We start from the raw sequence: 20,427 nt of genomic DNA on the forward strand, positions 1-20,427 counted from the left end.
GGCAGAGGGCAGTGTAGCAAATCCATAGTTATCCTGTACATCCCTCCACCTTCACCAACCCGTACTGACCAGCGTGGTGAAGTATGGTCAAATAACCATCACGACCCGCAAAGCTTAGGAAGAGCCTCATCCAGCAGTGGATCGAGAGACAGGTTGTATGTTAACTCCTACACACATGGTAATGTTGTCCCTTCTCCCGGAAAGCACATCGCATCACATGATTCCAGATGCACTTCTGTGGCCATCTGGAACCCTCTTCCAATATTAGGAAGCCACTGGAGCTATGCACTTTTAAATCTAAATGGAAAACTAATTTATTTATAACTGCTGTTTGTGTTTAGTTTGTTGTCCTTCCCCCCGCACCTCCAATTAGCACGGTTGGCTTTGTACAGTGCGAAAGAAGTTCAACATAAATTAGTTTTGTTGTATAATTTAGTTTAGTGAGCCACGGTATGTCGGTTCGACACCCATGGGTAGTGAATTTCACATCACAACGTTTCTGTGATCCACCAACCCTCGCCCCCTCCGCAGTGCTGGATTGCACGTGCATAGCCACCACCACCGCTTTGGGATGTTTGGTCAATGCTAATTAATGGGAGTTTTGGCTTCATGCGGCAGCAACGAGCGAACCAGGAGATGAGCCCCATCGCACATTACGAGTGGGCGACACTTAGGAATGTGTAAAGCTGGGTCATAAACCAAGATCCTTTACAATTAGCGACTATCCACCTCGTAATCTACGGGGATGGAGAAGGGATTGGAGTTAGCACCTAGGGTGATTTCTGTGTGATCTAAATACAGCTGTGTTCTCCTATAACGCGGTAGCAGTTGCGTTCCTGCAGAATATGGCGTTATGGTAAAGTCGCGCTATAATATATAATATAGGTGGTAAAGCACAGTCCGCGATAACATGTGAGATGCGTACACAGGCATCTCACAAAGACTGAGGCGCTTGGGTAGCATCTAGAAGCATCCAGCAGCATCCCACCTTGTGTGATGCTACACCGAGGGAGTCGTATGACCACTTATTCCTACTCGTGTGATGTAGTTCCATTCACTTAATCGCGTGGTATCCAATTCGCTTCTGCGTTATAAGAAAAAAATGTTCCCGAATACATTAATTGCGTTATATCCAATTAGCGTAATGAAAACAACACAGATTATAGGAGAATGGGCTGTACTTTGATTATAAAGCTTCATCACAGTCAGTAATTGGCACTCCATGAAATCTTAACGTAATCAGCTATGATAAATCCACTTCTGGATGAACGCCTTCCCAAGCCACCACCATCTGTCATGGTCCAGAGATGGAACAATCCACCTTCAATAGATTAACCAGATGCACACGTTATAACATAGACACTACAATGCCGATGAAATGTGAACAACAGAATTTAGCTTTTAAATAAAAATTCGGTAAAGAAGGTTACAAAGTTGGGGTCGGGATCTATTTTAGAACAGCTTAGTAATGATCATTTACATTTGTAAAGTGGCGCATTTAATCCATAAATCCCAATGCGCCACCACCGTGTATGGAAAGCAGGAAATAAACAGAACGTGCAGGGTAAACAGCCAGGACTCGGCGGTAGAGTACAGGCGAATTGAAAGAGGTGAGATTTCAAGACAGACTTAAATATATTCAAATATATTTCACGACTATGATTGTCTTACGAGCTAAAGCAAATCGTTCCAATGTTCGGGAGCTGCACTGAAAAAAGCCCCATCACTCCAGTACAATAAGTTCACTGAAACACCGATATCTGTTGGAGGGCCTAAACTGTAGAGCCACGCGAAATGAAAATCCTTTGGAGTCGTGAGTTTATCAAAGCAGGCTTACCGTAAAGCACCAACAGCCGAAACGGCCCTTTCATATTTCACACGGGCAGCACCAAGTTCTTGATTTTCCACTCATCCGGCCTGCCTGGAGGTCGACTGGTTTTCACGACGCACACCACCCGAGCTCACTCGGACTCATGGCAGCGCCGTGGACTTGGGACTGTGTGATTAACCACGCGCCTCCTTAATTGATAAACCCTCGTCACTCATTAACCAGGGAAACACGGAAAACATCGTTCAAGAGATGCGCTGGGCTAGTGAGGGTGGTCAGAAACATATGGGCGGAACAGTAAAGCACACTAAGCGATTTTATTAATTGTCGCTACCAGAGTTGTGGCTTTTATTTGAGATTCAGCTGTCTTTTGTCTCGTTGTTTTGCGATCTCCAAATAAGGTTGAACGTGTTAAATTCCATATCGCTGTCCGTCTGTAATGGGAGAAAGGTATGATAATGCTTGTAAAGATGATCCATACTTAAGTATTAAGTTGTTTCCTTCTTATGTTTAGGGGTTTAACTTATAAACAACCGGCTAAGTTTATCAAATGGTTTGCTTAAAACTGTCGTGCCACTTAGCGGTAGATGTTTAGTTTACTATGGAACCGATTTAAATATACACTTACAGATACACTTAATTAATTTCCTAACTCATGTCAACTCGCAAAACCCATCCATCCAGTTCACCATGGAAGTGGAGGTGAATAAAACTCTCCCATTCCTGGATATTCTGCTTGGGCATGACCAAAATTGTGAAATAATGCGCAAATCCTCTCTCATGAAGATGCTCATATATCGGGCTAAGAAAGTGTCAGATGGTGATAGTCTGAGGAGTGAGATTAAACATGTTAAAGAAACGCTGCAATTTAATGGTTGCAATGATGCAAAAATCAATAGGGCAGTGAATGCCAAAATGAAATAAAATCGCACAAGTGCTGAAATTGATCAAACAATATATTTTTTTAAATACTGTTCAATTTGGGAGTAACTAATAAACTCGCCATATTTGTGGGAAAAAATAAACATCCGATTGAGATTCAGCACGGTACACAAAAATACAAAACCTAATATCTGGTACTGAAGCTTACAACAGAAGGTGTGTTCCGGATTAATTTATGCTGTGAAAAATCCTATGTTGGTCAGACGGGACGAATGATAAGAATGAGACTAAAAGGACACCAAAGAAATATTAAATATACTGCCAAACACAACTGTCGGCAGTTGCAGAACACTCATGCCAACTGGGGCACTCAATTAATTTTGATAATGTTGAGGTTTTATGCAAAACTAGTTTTCTGGCCAAGACTAATTACGGAATTTACGGAAATTAAAGGCAGCGTGATAGACGTAGCACTAGCGTTATATTCTAAAAATAGATCTTCGGTTGACGAATGACGACCGAAAGTCAATATCAGTTTCGGCCAAAACCGAAATCAGACCGAATGTTATAAAGTTGTCTTTCGGCCGAAACCGAAAATATGCCGAAAGAGGCCATTTGCCAACTTTTGGCGCCGAAACCGAATTTCGGTCGGTCTCTATCCCACCCCTCTGTTCTTCGCACCTGATTTGTTCATAAGTTCCGATATCACATTTACCCCCTCCATTTAAGGTCGCAACACAATTCTTGCTGCCACCTGATGAGGCTGGTTATAATTACCGGTGAAACGTCATATTTTAATTGTAAATGTGGATTTCCTCTCCTCACCGGTGTGCTGAACTCATAACTTATTGGCACGTTTTGTTTACTTGACAAACTATATTAATCATGCTGTGTCGGGTGGTGGCGGGTTTAACGACATTCATATTTACGCGATCTAACTCAATCAAAAATATATATTATGGATCATGGTGCAGGGTTAATGTGGCCACGTGTGTCCCTCAGGAAGGACAACCCGCATCCTCTATCACCTGCAATGGCTTAATTAATGGCAGTTCAAATGAGACTACAGATTAGGTGGAGTTCGGTTGTCTAGTACTGCCACTCAGGCAGCGGTAGATTGTAGCAAAGAAAACACCGCTTAAGAATAGGTTTTAATTTTTCGTGCAATAAAATAGGTGTTAAGATGTTCAACCACTAAATAGATACCTTTTGCAAGGCATCAAGTTTACATTAATCACACGTACTTGTGGCAAAACATGCAAACAAACACGCTCTAATAATATACGCATTGTCCTTGAAACTGATTGGCCTACACAAGAGACAGCCTTATTTATGGCCTTCTCACCACCAATGTCAGCAGACCAGAGAACATGAAAAGGCGAACAGTACGAAGGCAATTCAAGTAAAGAGGAGATTTTAGATGGTTAAGCAGGATCTTTATTTGCAAGGCAACTCACACCATACTTCCACTAATCATCGTAAACCAACCCCAAACCCTCCAAATGCTCTCCCTTATAGAGTTCGTCTTCCCCCCTTTTTTAACACTCATTCCCTTCTTGGGCTTTTCGCCCTTGTTAACCCTCCCAGGGTTTTCCCCCCCTTGCCAATCCTTCTCGGGTTTTCCACACTGCTAACCCTTCTGGGGCCAATCCGATCAGACTTCCTCCACTCAATAATTGGATTGCGTGTCGAACACGGCAGCCCTCCCGTGACCCGTAACCCGTGGTTGTGTGATGTTTGTGTGTGAGTATGTCCCGAACATCCTCTACACAAGCATCAGAACACTTATAGCTCGAGTGATTAATGCAGACTTCATTCCTTGCAAAAGAGATATATATTTGGTGTTTGAACATGTTAACACCTCCTGTTTTTTTCCATAAAGGGTAAAACCTATTATTTTTTTTCATCTTTTTTGATTCTGGCAAAAAAGGTCCCGTAGATAAATCACGGCTTCTCTACATTTTCAAGCTAAACGCTTGATGCATTGCGAAATGCACATTAATACTTTTGTTGTAGAAAACATTGAATAGGCTACGTCCAGAGACTGATGCTGTGGAGAAGAGTTGGTGAGGTATTGATGGGACACGGCTAGCGTTGTACGACCACAAACGTGCTCGCGACTGAAGTGCACACACCTCAGCTGCTCTCAACCTCACGCTAATAGTATCAGAGCTCCCTCTAGCGGACCCTTTAGCAAATAGCAATACAAAGTTCCCCCGCATAGCCTAACAGACTGTTGGTGCAAGTGCTCTTTGCTCGCAGCTATGAAAGCCGGCACTGTAGCACACGAGGGAGTGGATGGTGAAAAAGCTATACCAACTGGCAAGCATAACATTTTAAGGAAACACGAATCAATTGTTTTGTTGATTCATTGGACCTGTGTAGTGACGCCAACACACGTGGTGACTTCTTAAGAGCCTTTTATTCAGACAGCACGGACGATGGCCAGGCTTGGTTCATGACACGAGCTCCGTGTTCTTTCCAACGTTCCCTCTCCTTGTGCTGTCTCCTTTTATACCTCCCAAAACCCCCTCTCTGGAAGCTTCAACCACCCCACTCCCTTTGGCCAATCCTGACCCTTCCCCACCAAAGGTTCTCAACTGTTCTTCTGCAGTCTACCCTTGCTTCCCGCTTTTTCACCTTTAAAATCTTTCCTCAAATCCCTTTAAATTTTTGCTCCCGACCAATCACTGTGAAGGCGTCTTAGCACCAATGGGAGGCATTGGACTACTTTCTCATTGTTTGTCTGACCGTACGCTTGTGTCAGGTAAGCGGTCTGTTATCTAGGTCATTACAAATGTATAAAACATCCGGAGCAGATCAGTGGCATAGATGCCGATACAAATGTTTTATTTTTATTTAAAAAAGCAGAATATCGGGGATCTACAATCCAACCCTGCACCGTCCTCCATCACTCGCAACTCGACTCGGAACTGGCCAAGCCCAGGACCTATGTCATGTATTGTTCAGTTAATAATAATGATAAATATTTACATTTACAAGAAGCATTTAATCTGTATACATATCCCAATTTGGCTATGTATGAAAAGGAGGAAATAAAAACAAAATTAGGGGTGGAGGCCAGTTTGAAGAAGTGAGTTTTCAATACAGACTCAAATACAGCTGATCACCGATAATTACATGTCTGTGTGTAAATGTGTGTTACGGGGAGTAATTACAGGGGTGAATATTAACAGAGGGGAGTTATGAGAAGAAGGGAACCATCTGGGAAGTTCTAGAGAGTTCGAGAATGGGGTTGTGGCCGGGGGCGGAGTGAGGGCCACGCCTTGGAATAAAAGGGGAGATAGGCGAGGTTCGGGGCTGCCGTTGGAGCGGGGTCGACTGTCTTCACGCCGTCGCTGTCTTCGCATCGTCGCTGTCTTTGCGTCATCACTTTCGTCGCTTTCGTCGCGTCTACGCTGTCTTTGCCTCGTCGCCACTTGCGTGTCATCCCTGACCAAGTAATCCGCGTGAAGCGAAATAAAGCAACCCTCTACAGTTCCTGTTGTCCGAGAGTCATTAAAGTTGTAACACGCGCTGTGCTGGTCTACCTGCATCTCAAACTGCTTACAAATGATGCTCACATAGTTCTGCTTCAGATGTTTAGCAAATTTGAGTACATTTTATTTTCATGATATGGGCAATACATTGGAGAGCCAGAATAAACCCACCGCGTATACAAGGAGATCCATGCCCAAAGTCCACACGGATAAGCCTAGATTTAAAACGCATTTCTTTAGAACTGCTTTTCGTGTTTTTATTTTATTGTCCTTCCCCCGTACCTCACTTTGGACGACTTAAAGATAGAACCATCACCGAACATGATCCTATTGTATGCACCAACTCCACCTCCAAAGTGCTTATTACGTGGGCACGTCACAATTCTCGAATAAATTAAACTCCTAATTAACTCGTGTACATTGGTTTTAACCGTGTCGTTTTAGTGCAATGTGCTTAAAGTGCTCAGTCTCACACATTCTCGTATGTGGGATGGTGTAATTTATCGTAAGTTTTCTCTGTGGACGGCTTCAGAGGCTGTGAAATGAAAAGGAAAGAAAACTGCATTTTTGTTGATTAATTTGAGTTCATCGCTACAGGTATAATGTACAATTTCGTACTGAAATCAAGTCCCATTTTCTCCCAGCTCAAATGTGGGTGGCATGGTACTACTCTTCTCCATTGGTTTGTCCCGACCATGGCTATTATTCCCCACAAAAGCAAAGTTTGTGGGGAATAATGTAAATTTTCTATACTTTTTAGGCATAAGCAATTAAAAAATAACACTTACTACTCGGGACAAAAATCGTGTTACATAGTGTATTCACTGGGCAAAGACCCCGAGGCCGGCCAAGGACACTCTGGCGAGATTATGTCACTCGGCTGGCCTGGGAACACCTGGAAATTATCCAGGAAGAGCTAGATGCTGTGTATAGTAGTGTATAGAAATGTATAGTGTCGTAGTGTTTTGTAATGTATAGTAGTGTATGTTAGTGTATAGTGTAGTAATGTATAGTAATGTATAGTAGTGTATAGTGCAGTAGTGTATGGTAATGTATAGTAGTGTAGGATATAGTATTGTATAGTGTAGTGTATAGTGTAGTAGTGTATAGTAATGTAGTGCTCGAGTCTGTCGCCAGGGAAATGGAGGCCTGGACCAACCTTACTTTACATTCTGCCTATGGGACCCTCAACAGGACAAACGGATTGAGACACGAATGAACGAAAGAATATTCAACGAAGGCATCCTTACTTAGCGTGAGGCTTACCTGGTAGTGAACGCCCTCTTGGTTTTGTGGGTTCTGCAATGGGGTGGGTATTAGGTGGCAAAACGCACTCAATTAGGTGTTGAATGTCGGTACAAATTTCTCACATGTTATGAGTAGATTATTATTTTCCCCCTGTGTGTCTGTGCCGGTGGTGCAAATGGTTTGCAGCACTGAAATCTGTTTGGCCATGGTTCAATTGTTCGCGGTGAAATCTGAAACTGTCCTGGACCTCCCCTAGGTCAACGCTGTCATAAAATAAATTAGTGCATATTTCTATTTACCACTGGGGAGCTGCTTGTGGTGCTAATCACCACTTGCACCTCATCCCAAATAGATGCTCACTTTACAGCTCTCTCCATGGCAGTCTATGATTACTAAACAGGGATTTTTTTATGCATGTATAGGGACAAAGATTCCCCCGTGTGGGCTTCACAGATTGTTGTGGCAAGTGCTGTTAGCGAGCAGCACCTATGCAGGCCAGCACAGCACACGAGCGGATGGGTGGCCAGCACCACACTCGGCCGCCTTTTACTCCCTAGCGGTGATGTTCACACATCACTGCACCGGGTACTCATTTGACGCCGAGTAAACATAGAGGAGGCCAAGGCCTGGTACAGATAATCATTACCGGTGTTCACCGCGAGCGGGAATCGGATAGTCGGGTTCATAGAGTAGCGCGCTAACCGCCACACTATAGGAGTGTGTTCAGTAGATGGCCGCCGATAATTCAAAATTGCGGTTAATCCAAAAAATACATTCATTTTTCGCGGATCTCTATGCAAAAATCCACTAATATAGGTAAAGTTTAGAAAAAACTTTCATTTAAGAACGAATATCGACCCGATCGATGCGCGTGCTCAGTCATAACACTTTTCTGCTCCCACCCAGCAGAAGACTTGACCCACTAAGTGACATCAGAACCACGCCCTTCAACATCAGAGCAGATATTTTTGGTCAGTCTAAGCACGTGAAATGTAATAAACATTTCCAAGAATGACAATGTATAACTGGTTTTTAGATTATTAATGTAGGTATTAATGGAAAATCCACGCGTTATTAATTTACGTCAAAATCTCAGGGGCGTGGTTAATCCGCAAATCAGATAAACCACACGCGGATAATCGAGTCTACTGTATGTACGAACACACACACACATGGATATCACATTGCTCAGACACTGTTCATGGCCGAGGCAGGTAGTAAGTTTAGCTTATAAATTCACCCACCGATTCAGTAGAATTCAGGTTGTTCTCATACAGATGTTCTCTGTGGTTGTTCCTAAAAAGAGTTGATATATTTTTTTCGAAGATTAATGCACAAAAAAGGAAAACCTTTAAGTAATTGATCATTAGTTATCCGGCTTCCAACATTATCAGGTGGTCCCTGGGCCGATCCGGTGAACCCCGCAAAAACGCTCCAAAGGCTGGAACCAGACTGGCCATCAGCACCGTGCGCATGACAAAAATTTAGTTTTGCTTGATTTCAGTGTCAAATATTATATATGGTACATTATACACTACATACCACTTCAACAATTAAAATGCTGTAGGTTAAAAAAATTATCTAAGCAAAGCACCCACGCTTCGTTTCTTTTGTGAGCCCTCAAGATTTGGAACTCTCCCTTGCTCGAAGAAACTGCTCCTAATCGCTGAGATTATTTCCAATTTAGATATAGAAAACTATAACAAGGTGGAACGGGGGGTGGGGAAATGCCAACCCCCCCCACCCCCGCGCCAAACTGGACACCTTTATACATTTATTTTCAGTAGTTTACAATTAAGATTAAAAAAAAAATTACATGTAGCCACAATTCCTAATGTGGGGGACAAAGCGAAACCCTGTCCACCCCTCCCCCTAAATATAAAAGTCAAACTCCGTCTATGCTAAAAACCTACGTTAAGATAAACTTAGAGATATTTTTTCTATTTATACTGCACTCAGAAGCCCCTTTCTGTTGGATCTACTATGAATCTTAAAAAAGAAAACGTAAAATAAAAAGAATAATAACAATATTAGATCAGAGTAAACCCATAACAGGATTTCTCCACAACTCTGACTGTCCCCTGATGATGCTGGTTGTTGTTGTAATTACCAGCAAAACGGTACTCGAATTGTAAATGTTGTAGTGGGTTTATTCTCTAACATACAACCGATTAGTGCCGAACTAGTAACGAATTAGCATGTTTTGTTTACGTGACAAACCTTACCTAATTGGCTGTTTCGTTGGTGGCAGGTTTAACAACACATTCATATTTATGCTAAATATAACCCTAAAAAACCTCTATCATAGTAAAAGTCTGATATTTCAATCGACATAACAATGTTTGGAATGCTTGTACATACCAGTTGGAAGTGATTTCTGCATGCGCATTGTAGAATTCGGCACTGCCAGGGGGCGGCTGTTGTGACTCCAGATTGTGGGATGGGAATTTCCCGTCGATGTATTCGTACTGATGATGGTCGTCCTGCTGTTGATGTTGCTGCTGCTGCTGAGACTAGGCATGGGGCGGTGGGGTTAGAAGGGTCAGCATTAAAAGGAAAACATAGTTTAAAATTTTAAACATTCTTTCCCAACGATGTTGATTCACTTCGATGCGACGGATGGAATCTGCTTTTGTACAATAAACATTTGTTGTACTTATCTATAACTGTTCAACCCGAGCTTATTGATACTTTTACATTGGCATTCCTTCGTGCCATTACACCTTTTTGTATTCTCTGGCTTAACACTGGTGAGACGACACCATGAAGGAGTCCATCTCTGGCGTAGACCAATCATTTGATCCCATTAATCTCCTCTAAGACGGTCACCAACCGAACCCCCAAAAAATTTAATTCAGTCTTCCCTGACAACCAATCCAATTTGAACGTTCTCCACCTTCAAATTCCATTGGGCATGCTCGAAGTCAGCTCTTCCACCCTCTGACATTTCCTCTCCAATGAGAGTTTAGCATTTGCATTGGTGAGATGTTAACTACCTCGCCTAGTATACAGGAGGTCATGGGTTCGATCTGGACCCTGACACCTGCTGTGTATTTGGAGTTTGCATGGATTTTTCTCCGCGTTCTCTGGTTTTTCCCTCCACAGTTAGAAACGTGCGTTTAGAATATTTGGCTGCTATAAATTTACACAATGATGATAAGTCACTTCTTTGAGCTATTATTTGTGATAGCCAAGTCGCTTCTGAAAAAAAGCTATAAAGCTCAGTGGTCTTTACCTGGTAATATAAAAAAGTTTAGCTAGTTTACAGTCGAGCGTGCTATTTGAAATCATACAGAGCTGTTAAACTGTATAAGTAGATGCTGATTTATTTTTTTATTCCTGAATAGGATTTTCTTCTCGGCAACCCTTACAAATGTTAAGCTACTATAGGAAAGGAAAAGTTTATGATGATGAAGGTGGTGGTGTACGTTTTATACTGTTTGAATGTCACCAGAACATTTAGCAGGTACTTATTCATGTATGTATGTTGAACTTCTTTCGCGTCATAAATAGCCAACCATGCTAATCGGAGGTGCGGGGGAAGGACAACAAACTACACGAAAAAAGAAGTCCCAAAGAAATGAGTTTGTCAATCTAGATTATTTACAAGTGTCATAGCTCCCAGTGGCTTCCGTATATCAGTTCATGGTGTTCGTGCATCACAGCCCCAACCTATTTCCCACCAGTTTATGGATGATATTCGTGCCGGTTTAATCTTGTTGTTCCACTGCTTAATGTGTCTCCTGAAAGTGAGACTGATCGAGCCCACACCAAGGTATATTGGGAGTGCATCACGGGCGATGATTTTAGCACAAAACTCAATCTTCAGTGTACCATTTGCCTCCGCGTTGTTGAGATGGAATGGTGAGGATGCTGTCCTCTTTGGGTTTGGCTTAAGTCGCCAGGAGTAGAAATAATCTAGATTTGAAGCTTTCGTGACTGCAAGAATTCATACTCTTTGGTTTTATTCGGTAAAGTCACGTAGGTAAAAACAAATTAAAATAAAATAAAAGAAACAATTAAAACACGACGTTTCGGAGGCAACACAAGCTTCCGTCTTCAGGTGGAAACAGTCACAGCAAAAAATCGCTGCACCAAGTGGCGAGGCTCTGGGAACCTTGGGCTTAAATAGAGCACATTTTTGCCGATCTTTAATTTTTCTATTTTTCCGTTTCTATTGCACACACACAGTGACCCATCCCCCGCACCCTCTACACAACAAAAGACGGATTAACTCAGCCCCGCACCACACCAAGGTCCCCTTACATGGCTCCCCCCCCCCCTGCCTTAACCTGTATTTAAGACCGAGGTTCCCAGAGCCTCGCCACTTGGTGCAGCGATTTTTTGCTGTGACTGTTTCCACCTGAAGACGGAAGCTTGTGTTGCCTCCTAAACGTCGTGTTTTAATTGTTTATTTTATTTAATTTTCATTTGTTTTTACCTTCGTGACTTTACCGAATAAAACCAAAGAGTAGATATAATTTTCCAATTTCTTGAGGTCGGTGTTCAAGATGTCTTGAGTGTCTTTGCTTGGCTGACCAGTGCTAGATCATCAGCGTAAATGAACTTGCCGCTTAATGTGACCGGCATGTCGCTACTATATAAAAAGAGAGATTGGCCTGTAGTTGTGCGGGTCATCATCAGGTTTTCTTTGCTTAAGGAGAACAATGACTTTTGCTTTTCTCCAAAATCTTGGTAGCCTGCTGGTGGCAGTGATTTTTGAAAAAGAGTTTGCCAGCCAGGTTCTTCCTTTGCTGCTGAGGTGTTTTAGGAATTGCGGGTAAAAAACATCTATTCCTGTGGCTTTACCTGCTGCTAGTACGGCATCTATTTCTTCTGGAAGTACAGCTGCAGACACTGGAGAGTTTTGGTCACTGGTGGAGAGTGTATCTTTTGTGGCTTGTTTTACGGCGCATTCTTGTAATTGACTTTCGATAGTTTTTGCATTATCGAGAAGCGCACAACTATCCCATTAGCTGTTTCCTTAGCAGTCCAGGTGCCGCTCCGAGCTTCCGCAGTAACCCCCATTCTCTGTGACTGGAGTGCGTGAAGTCAAAAGACTCCATCAATGCTGCCCACTTTGCTCGTCTGGCAGAATCTAGCCACTCCAGAAGGGCTGTTACAATCTCGTACTTTGATGTTCTCGGAGAAGGTTTTCACTTTCTGCAGTCCAGCCGGGGGTGTAGGACCTCCAATATCCCTGCGGAATCGCATCTCTGGCAGCTTTCTTCACGAGTATGATGAACTGCTCAAAAGTTTAGGGTTAGTAAGATGTGGTGGATATTATTTTCCACAGCAGCCGTAAAACCAGGCCATTTTGCCCACCCGAAGTTCCAGCAGGGTCTTAGTGTGATTGGTTATTACTGGGATTTCGTCATCAACATGGATGACCATGGGCTTGTACTGGTGGGAAGCAAGGCAGATATTTTCACGTGGTGGGCAAAGGCTGAGCCATTCTTAATCTGTAGTTACAAAGCACATGTCTGAGTTGTATTCCCTATTCCATTGTGCAGAGTGGAATTTGCCTTGTTGCTTGGCATCACAAACGAGGAAGAGCTCTTTGCGCAGATGCCCAATCAAGGATTTGTTCACCTGCCAGTTCGTTCACCGGGTAGCCCCACATCGTGTGATGGCTAATGAAGTCACCTACGTAGATTACGGGATGTTGTACCGCTGGCAATAGTGGTAGGTGCCAGGTTGTTGTTGGCGATTTATAGACATTGTACACAGTAACACCAGCGATTATTGTACCAATTGTGAAGTCGTTGTCTGTCTAAATGACTTCCCTTGCGTCTTTGATGTGATGCGCGATGTAAGTAACCAGACCATATTTAGCGTGGCTCTTAGAAGCAGCGACGATGTACCCTGGAATCTTCAATCGAAGAGAGCTTCTTTCCTCCACATGTGTCCCATGGATAGTAAGGATGTCGATGTTTTCGTGCTGAAGGACCTTTGAGAGGACATCTGTCTTCGCTCGGGATAGGCCCTCAACATTTAGTTGAAATAGACGAACCAAGGGGCCGATAGATTGGCTTGTTTGGCCCTGAGGAGGACCTTTGTTGCCAGGCTTCTTGTTTCTGCTGTAACCCAGAGGCCGACGGGTGACAAATGGTTTCCTTAGTGATGTCATTCGTGATGAAACTTCCTGTAAACTTCGTTCACACAACAGGGTGGGCCACGAGAAGGTTGACATCACCCACCCCACTGGACATCTGTGAAAAATAGCTTCAAAGCTAATCGGATTTTTCCAAGATGAATAATGATTATGATTTTCTATCAGAGTGCACTGGCAGTCTACACATAGCCAGCTTCAAACTGGGTCTGTCTCTGGATTTTTCGAACCCAGGGGTCAGCAACATGCGACTATTTAAGGACTGCTGCTTCGTGACGTTTTTAAGGATCACCGTCTCGTATTCACTAAATGCATTGCAGCTCTTGAAATAGGGAGTTTTTATTTACCAAATTCGAAAAAAATAGTCTCTGATTGTTAATTTTGTTGCCGACCCCTGGCTTAACCAACCGATTAGCACGGTTGGCTGCATACGGTGAGAAAGTAGTTCAATATACAAACATGCATCGAAGGCCTTGCGTTCAATGGGGCGTGCAACAAAAACACTTGCATTTTTTATTTCTATTATGGCGAGAGAAATATTGGAAGGAGAATAACCGTTAGATTATTTACTTAAATTTAGAGTCTCGAATTTTCCAGCAGGGTTGTAAAAACGGGCGGCAAGCATCGCGACATTTCGACGCTCGTTTTTCAGCGATTGGGAATCGCTGCAGCTGGGAATCACTCCGACTGGGAATCATCGTGGCTTGGAATCATTCCGGCTCATCGTTGTTTGTGGCAAGCGCAGACGGCCGCTTACCGGTTGGTGTGCGGAACCTACTGGAGCGTCCCGGCCATGTTGTCGCTTGTTCCTGCAGATAAACATTAGACATCGATGACAACAATAGCTCGAGCCGATTCGTCCACAGTGAAGCTTAGTGGTGTGCGGGACCGTCATGGTTAATACACTCGCACCTGCCAAGGTACTAAAAATATGGGCGGCCGCTGGATTCGAACTGTGAACCTCTGCAACAGGAAGCGGCGAATTCGCTACCTGCTGGGACACATCGCCGCCCATAGCATCATTGACGGATGTGCACCGATGGATGCAGATGTCAACATTAATGATTTTTCTGATATTGTGAACTCTTCTTATTACTTTAGAAAGCCTTTTTGACCTCCTGTATACGAGGAGGTTGTGGGTTCAATCCTGACCCTGACGCCTGCTGTATATTTAGAGTTTGCGTTCTCTCCATCTCCCCGTGGTTGCGTGCAATTTTTTTTCCATGTCCTCCGATTTTACCTTCCACATTTTAAAATCAACATCACGCGTTTGTAGTTTTTGCCTGCTGTAAATTTCCACGTGACAAGCCACTTCATTTGTGATAGCCAGGTTGCTTCTGAAAAAGAGCTATATAGCTCAGTGGGCCTTACCTGGTAAAATACAATTAATAGGTGGCAACACTGCTCTAGCGACCATCCGGCACCTTTTTCGGGTTCGTTTTGCTACATTCTGCTTCAAGGGCAACACTGGCCCAACCAACCCCTCTTGTCCATGAGCAGTACCATACTCATCACCTCGATCTAAATCAATCATTGGGAACTCACGTTGCTTGAGTCCCCTTCTTCTTGCAAAATAAAAAGACGGATCCAGCCACTGCAGCCAAAACCAACAGTGGCACAATGACGGCGACAGCTATGACCCAGGGCTCAACACCGCCATCATCACCACCATTATCACCACCACCTACAAAAGACACACACATTTGCGGGCAATTGTTAATATTTCCTGAAGTTTAAATTGGGTAACGGTGCAGATATGCAATTTGCTCGCCCACGCCACGGCTGGCGGAAGCGCCTCCCTCCCCCCGCCACTTGAGAGCCCCTTCCGGTAAGTACGTTGGCCTAGTCTTCGGTGCCGGTGAGACGTCTTGGTGGACAGGTGGGGAGTACCCACACTTTGCCTCTCCGCACGTGATGTTGCCAATCAGTTACCCATTTGTACTCCTGCTGGGTTGACAGAGGTGGGCGGGGAGGCGGGGATTTAACTTGCCCCCCGGTTTCAACTGCCGAGCTGGATTGCAAGTCCAAGTGTGGCTCGCCATTACAACATGCCAGCTCCACCTTTTTTTATAAATAGCTTAAAACAATGGTATAGACTAACCTCGACTTATGAACACCTGTTCTTACGAACACCCACAGTTGCTGCTTTAAATGTCCACATGATAATCCACTTCATTGAGCTATCATTTGTGGCCAGGTCGCTTCTGAAAAAGAGCGACATAGCTCATGGTAAAATTTAAAAAAAAATGTATTTACTTACGAATACTCGCACCGACGAACCAGCTTCCATGATTTTTTTTAAACATTGACTTAAAACGCAACCTCGCATTTGCAAATTAAACCGCAAAACTATTTGTTCAGCAGAGCAATCCTCTGCAAGGTGTAATGAGTCAGCCTCGCATTGGGAGTAAGTGTTTGGCAGGGGCAGATCGCCTATTGAGCTGTATAGCTATTTTTCAGAAGCGACATTGCCACAAATGATAGCCCAATGAACTGGCTTATAATGTGGAAATTATAGTAGCCAAATATTCTATCAACGCACACCGATTCTAAATGTGGAGGGAAAAACCGGAGGACCCGTAGAAAATGTCACACAACCATGGGGAGAGACACACGAAAATTCCAAATATACAGCAGGCATCAAGGGTGGGGATCAAACCCACGACCTCCTGTATACCAGGCAAGGTAGTTAACGTATCCTAGCCATCGTGGCGTCCCTATTTTAAATAGATCCGTGACGTGCGCCTATTTATCTCGTCTTAAGGTTGACACTCGTTCACCTGTGTTTGCTGAGTGGCCTCCCACAGCAGATTGGAGATGCGAGTGTCAAAGTCCACCTTTGAAATAGCCGTTTGTGAGCTGTGGGTTTTACCATCAGTTATCAGTTTACTATGGTTACACGTACACACGAGAGGGCTCGTTTAAGCTAACTTTTCTCATACTCGCATCAAAAATATGTCATCTGGCTCAGAGCTCAGAACTGATCACCCGATCAGCGGGGGCGCGGAGAGAGACGGCCGGAGAGGAGGAGGGGGGAATGGAGGGGGTTGACGTCACGCCCTGCACGCTCACGGGGAGCGGGGAGGTGGACGTCAGCCCCCACACCGCCATCACCCGACACAGCCAATTAGTAAGGATTGTCAGGTAAACAACATGCAAATTTGCACGAAATGGGGGGGGGGGGGGGGGTGATTAATGATTGGCTGTGTCGGCTGGTGGCAGGTTTAATGACACATTTATATATTTACACGATTTCTCCCAAAAAATCTGATTTATGGATGATATTGGTCGCGAAAGCCTACGTGTTAAACTAGTATATTGTTTGGCGTTTTTGCGCGTGAAATGAATAAGATGGCGTCGGCTTCGTAGCAAGCTACCTAATTACACGATTTTTGTCCCTGGGTAGAAAGTGTTATTTTCTAATTGCTTATGCCTCAAAAGTATTGAAAATGGCTATTATTCCCCTCCCCACAAACTTTGCTTTTGTGACCAGGACTTTTATGTGAAGGAGTGACACAAATGCACACGTTTTCTCATTCAAATTTCTAAATATCACTGTCCTGGTCACAAAAGCAAAGTTTGTGGGGAATGATAGCCATTTTCTGTACTTTTGAGTCATAAGCAATTAGAAAATAACTCTTACTACCCAGGAACACGTTTTGTTGTTGTTACACAGTGTTTTATATATACTAGTGTTAATAACTTATTTATTTTGATTAATCCAACTAGAATCAATCGATATAGCAGAGTTGGAAGATGATAATAGTGTTTTGGTGTTGAAAATCGAGGATGTTTTTGTAATAGTTGAAAACATTTGCCATCATTGCGTTGTGCTGTTCATTAGGACGGCACAAAATGGCTGACTTAGAGCTTGATTTTAACATTTAGCTAACGGGGTGAGCAGAATAGGTATTTTGCAGAGGTTTCGTTGCATAGGAAAGAATAATCGTGTTTATGTTTACCATCAGTAAAATATGACATATCTAATTTACATATTCATATAATTCGATGTAAAATTTGAATTTATTATACGAGTACGTATTTGTTCGTTTAAGTAGTATTATCAGGAACTAGGAAATTTAGAAGGTATTACAGATATTTGGGTAGATGTTTGTACTTTAAATGTTATTCGATATGATAAGCGGCTGTATCATTATTGAGATTTGAGCAGACTTCATGCTGAGAGATTGAGCTGCGCTATGACACGGAGGGTCTTTATTATTTCTATAGCAGATATGCAGTTGTCCTTCTGTGAGCCCTTCACGTGTGAAGGAGGAAATTAATGTTTGCATATAAGTTACAATGGGTGTTCATTTTTGGTTGGGTTATTCATATGGTAATCAACGTACATTATGCAAGTACATTATGCATATGCATTATTCTTGTACCTCCTGTCGTTTGTGTGCAATACAGGTAATTGTCTGCATACAAGTGTAGTGTTCGATTTCACTCGGACAACTTTTGTCTTTCTTCGAACACCGCTTTATTTACAACTCTCAGCATGTCCTCCACATTCCACAGTATCCTGGTCGCCACGGCTCGCTCGCCGTGCTTCACTCGACTCGCTCGCCACCTTTGTCTCTCCACTCCCCACGATTACTTCGCTTACTCCGCCACTAACTTCTTCATCTCCGCTCTCTGCTATCACCATCGCTATGCTCACTCCACTGCTAACTGGTTCGTCTCTGTTCACTGCTATCACCGTCACTATGCTCACTCCACTGCTAATTGCTTCGTCTCTGTTCACCGCTATCACCGTCACTATGCTCACTCCACTGTTAACTGCTTTGTCTCTGTTCACCGCTATCACCGTCACTATGCTCACTCCACTGCTAACTGCTTCGTCTCTAACTCCATCTCAGCAACTCCGCACACAGCGACTTAACACCCAGCGTCTTCGCACACAGCGACTTTGCACTCAGCAACTCCAACCTCCAACTCTTCACTCCAGCTCCCCTAAGCTCTCCAACGTCAACCCATCTCCAAGCTCAACTCCTTCAACTCAACTCCCTTCAACTCCACTCCCTTCAACTCATCTCCCCTCTGTTGACTCCGACTCCCGCTCTTATACCCGCTCTCATTACACCCCCAATTAATTAACCCGCGTCCCAACGGCGCTCCGCGTGACTGTCGCACCTGTTTCTCGCCAGACTTCCAGACGCCTCTCCAACCCCGGCAACAGCACCAACCAATCGCAGCCGTCCACGGCTACCCGAGCTTAATTGCCCCAACATAACCTGCACTGTAGTCGCCTTCACTACAGACTGACCCAAGATAACCCGTACTGTCTGTGTGATCATGTAATCACGCTGTTTGTGCTACGCACCTTCCTACTCCACTACATCACCCCCATCCCCCCGTGATAAAAAAAAATCTAGCCGTCCCGGCTACGACGACACTTCGACCTCTGGGTGGTGGAGTACCTCTGACATAACAATGAACAACAAAATAACAACAACAACACCAACGCATCGCGGAAACATATTTACAACAGCCGTACGAGGCGTAAAAGTCAATAGAAAGTTCTTCATCGGGAGCAAGTTCCAGCGGCCAGTCTTCAATGAGTTCGCGTGGCCGAGCCCCCAGGGGAGGCGAGCACGTGCTCCACTCCCCCCTTCAAGTCCACATCCAGCCAGCACAACCGGCGACTCCAAGGACGGCAGGCGCAGGAATCCTGTGACGAGAGAAACCAACCCTCCTGAGGCATCACTCGACGAACACTCGCCTCGGCTCGTCGGACACAACAGTCACCTGGCCAGGGAAGTGGAGATGATCAATTCCGCCCGGCGGAAGAAACCAAATACACATTCTACAATCAGCCCAAAATCACACAAATACCCATGCATACACAAAATGGCAGCCGCATGCTTGGACGGCAATGCCACAATCCCCGCGCACCCGCATGTCTCCGCGGTTCTCCCTGCATATCTCTGCGGTTCTCCCCGCACTCCCATCCCAGTATACTGCTCTGGGAATAATGACAGACAGCGCATTTCGCACCCTCCGACGCCTCTGCGCGTCGCCGCCATTCATCGCACGAATCGGCCATAGCGGGAGAATTTTAAACCAGTGTTTCTCCAAGACTCGCGTTGCCGTAATCAGCTGCCCCAACCGAGTTGAGAAGACACATCGTTACCTCACTGCACAACATGCACCCTGACAACTGAGGGATACATCTCCAGCCCACTGTTTCAACGCACCTCGGAGTGTCTCGAACTCCGGGCCGCCGGGGCGTGCCTATAGCTCCATCGTATAGTTTCAGACGCACCACGGAGGGCCTCAACCTCCGGGCCATCTGGTCAAACCATCATTCATAGCATGATGGGACCACATACCCGTGTTAGACACTCAACACGTACTGGGCCATCCTGGTCAGGATCTGCCCCCCAAGAGATTTGACAGCTAGCACAATACCAAATCAATGGCAGCATGTCACCATCGCCAATGTCGAACAGGCACGCACAATTTGTGACGATCTCAAATACCCAACGGTCACCACAATACACTTCACATCCCGCATCAGTACTCATAATGTCAGATACTCGCATTGCAGCACACAGCTGTACCAACCGAGTTGAAAGCAAAACAACTATACACAATCCCACGAATCGCCGAATGAGGTAATACAGTACACGCAGCATATACAGTCCGATACAATCTATACCTTGGCAACAATAACGATCAAAGTTTCTCACAGTCTCACATAACCAATTGCAAGTGAAGCTCCATACAGTATAAACAATAACAATCGCGCTCGACACACGAATTAATCATTAACATCCCCATCAGATAACACTCCCGATGCCGTAACCACACACACGAACACAGACATTGCGTTCATCCTACATTCACACAGC

The 20,427-nt window shown here is 44.3% G+C and overlaps 1 protein-coding gene across 3 annotated transcripts in view; it reads right to left on the minus strand.

Moving 5' to 3' along the window:
- LOC142906244 (nectin 1a-like) overlaps positions 1-20,427 on the minus strand; it is a 71,622-nt gene that overhangs the window by 1,188 nt on the left and 50,007 nt on the right. The window contains exons 7-12 of one of the 3 annotated variants that reach the window (XM_076053632.1): positions 15,116-15,254; positions 14,328-14,379; positions 9,820-9,971; positions 8,703-8,754; positions 7,477-7,509; positions 5,565-6,745 (exon numbers count right to left, since the gene is read on the minus strand). In XM_076053632.1, coding sequence (XP_075909747.1) covers positions 6,680-6,745; positions 7,477-7,509; positions 8,703-8,754; positions 9,820-9,971; positions 14,328-14,379; positions 15,116-15,254 — 494 coding nt within the window. In that variant the 3' untranslated portion in view covers positions 5,565-6,679. Of the gene's footprint in view, positions 1-5,564; positions 6,746-7,476; positions 7,510-8,702; positions 8,755-9,819; positions 9,972-14,327; positions 14,380-15,115; positions 15,255-20,427 lie in introns of those variants that run through there. The other 2 variants (XM_076053634.1, XM_076053633.1) reach the window with 2 other exon arrangements.

The sequence above is a fragment of the Petromyzon marinus genome, chromosome 62 (genome assembly GCF_048934315.1).
Source record: "Petromyzon marinus isolate PM22_M1 ecotype Great Lakes invasive population chromosome 62, UKy_Petmar_22M1.pri1.0, whole genome shotgun sequence".
NCBI lineage: Eukaryota > Metazoa > Chordata > Hyperoartia > Petromyzontiformes > Petromyzontidae > Petromyzon > Petromyzon marinus.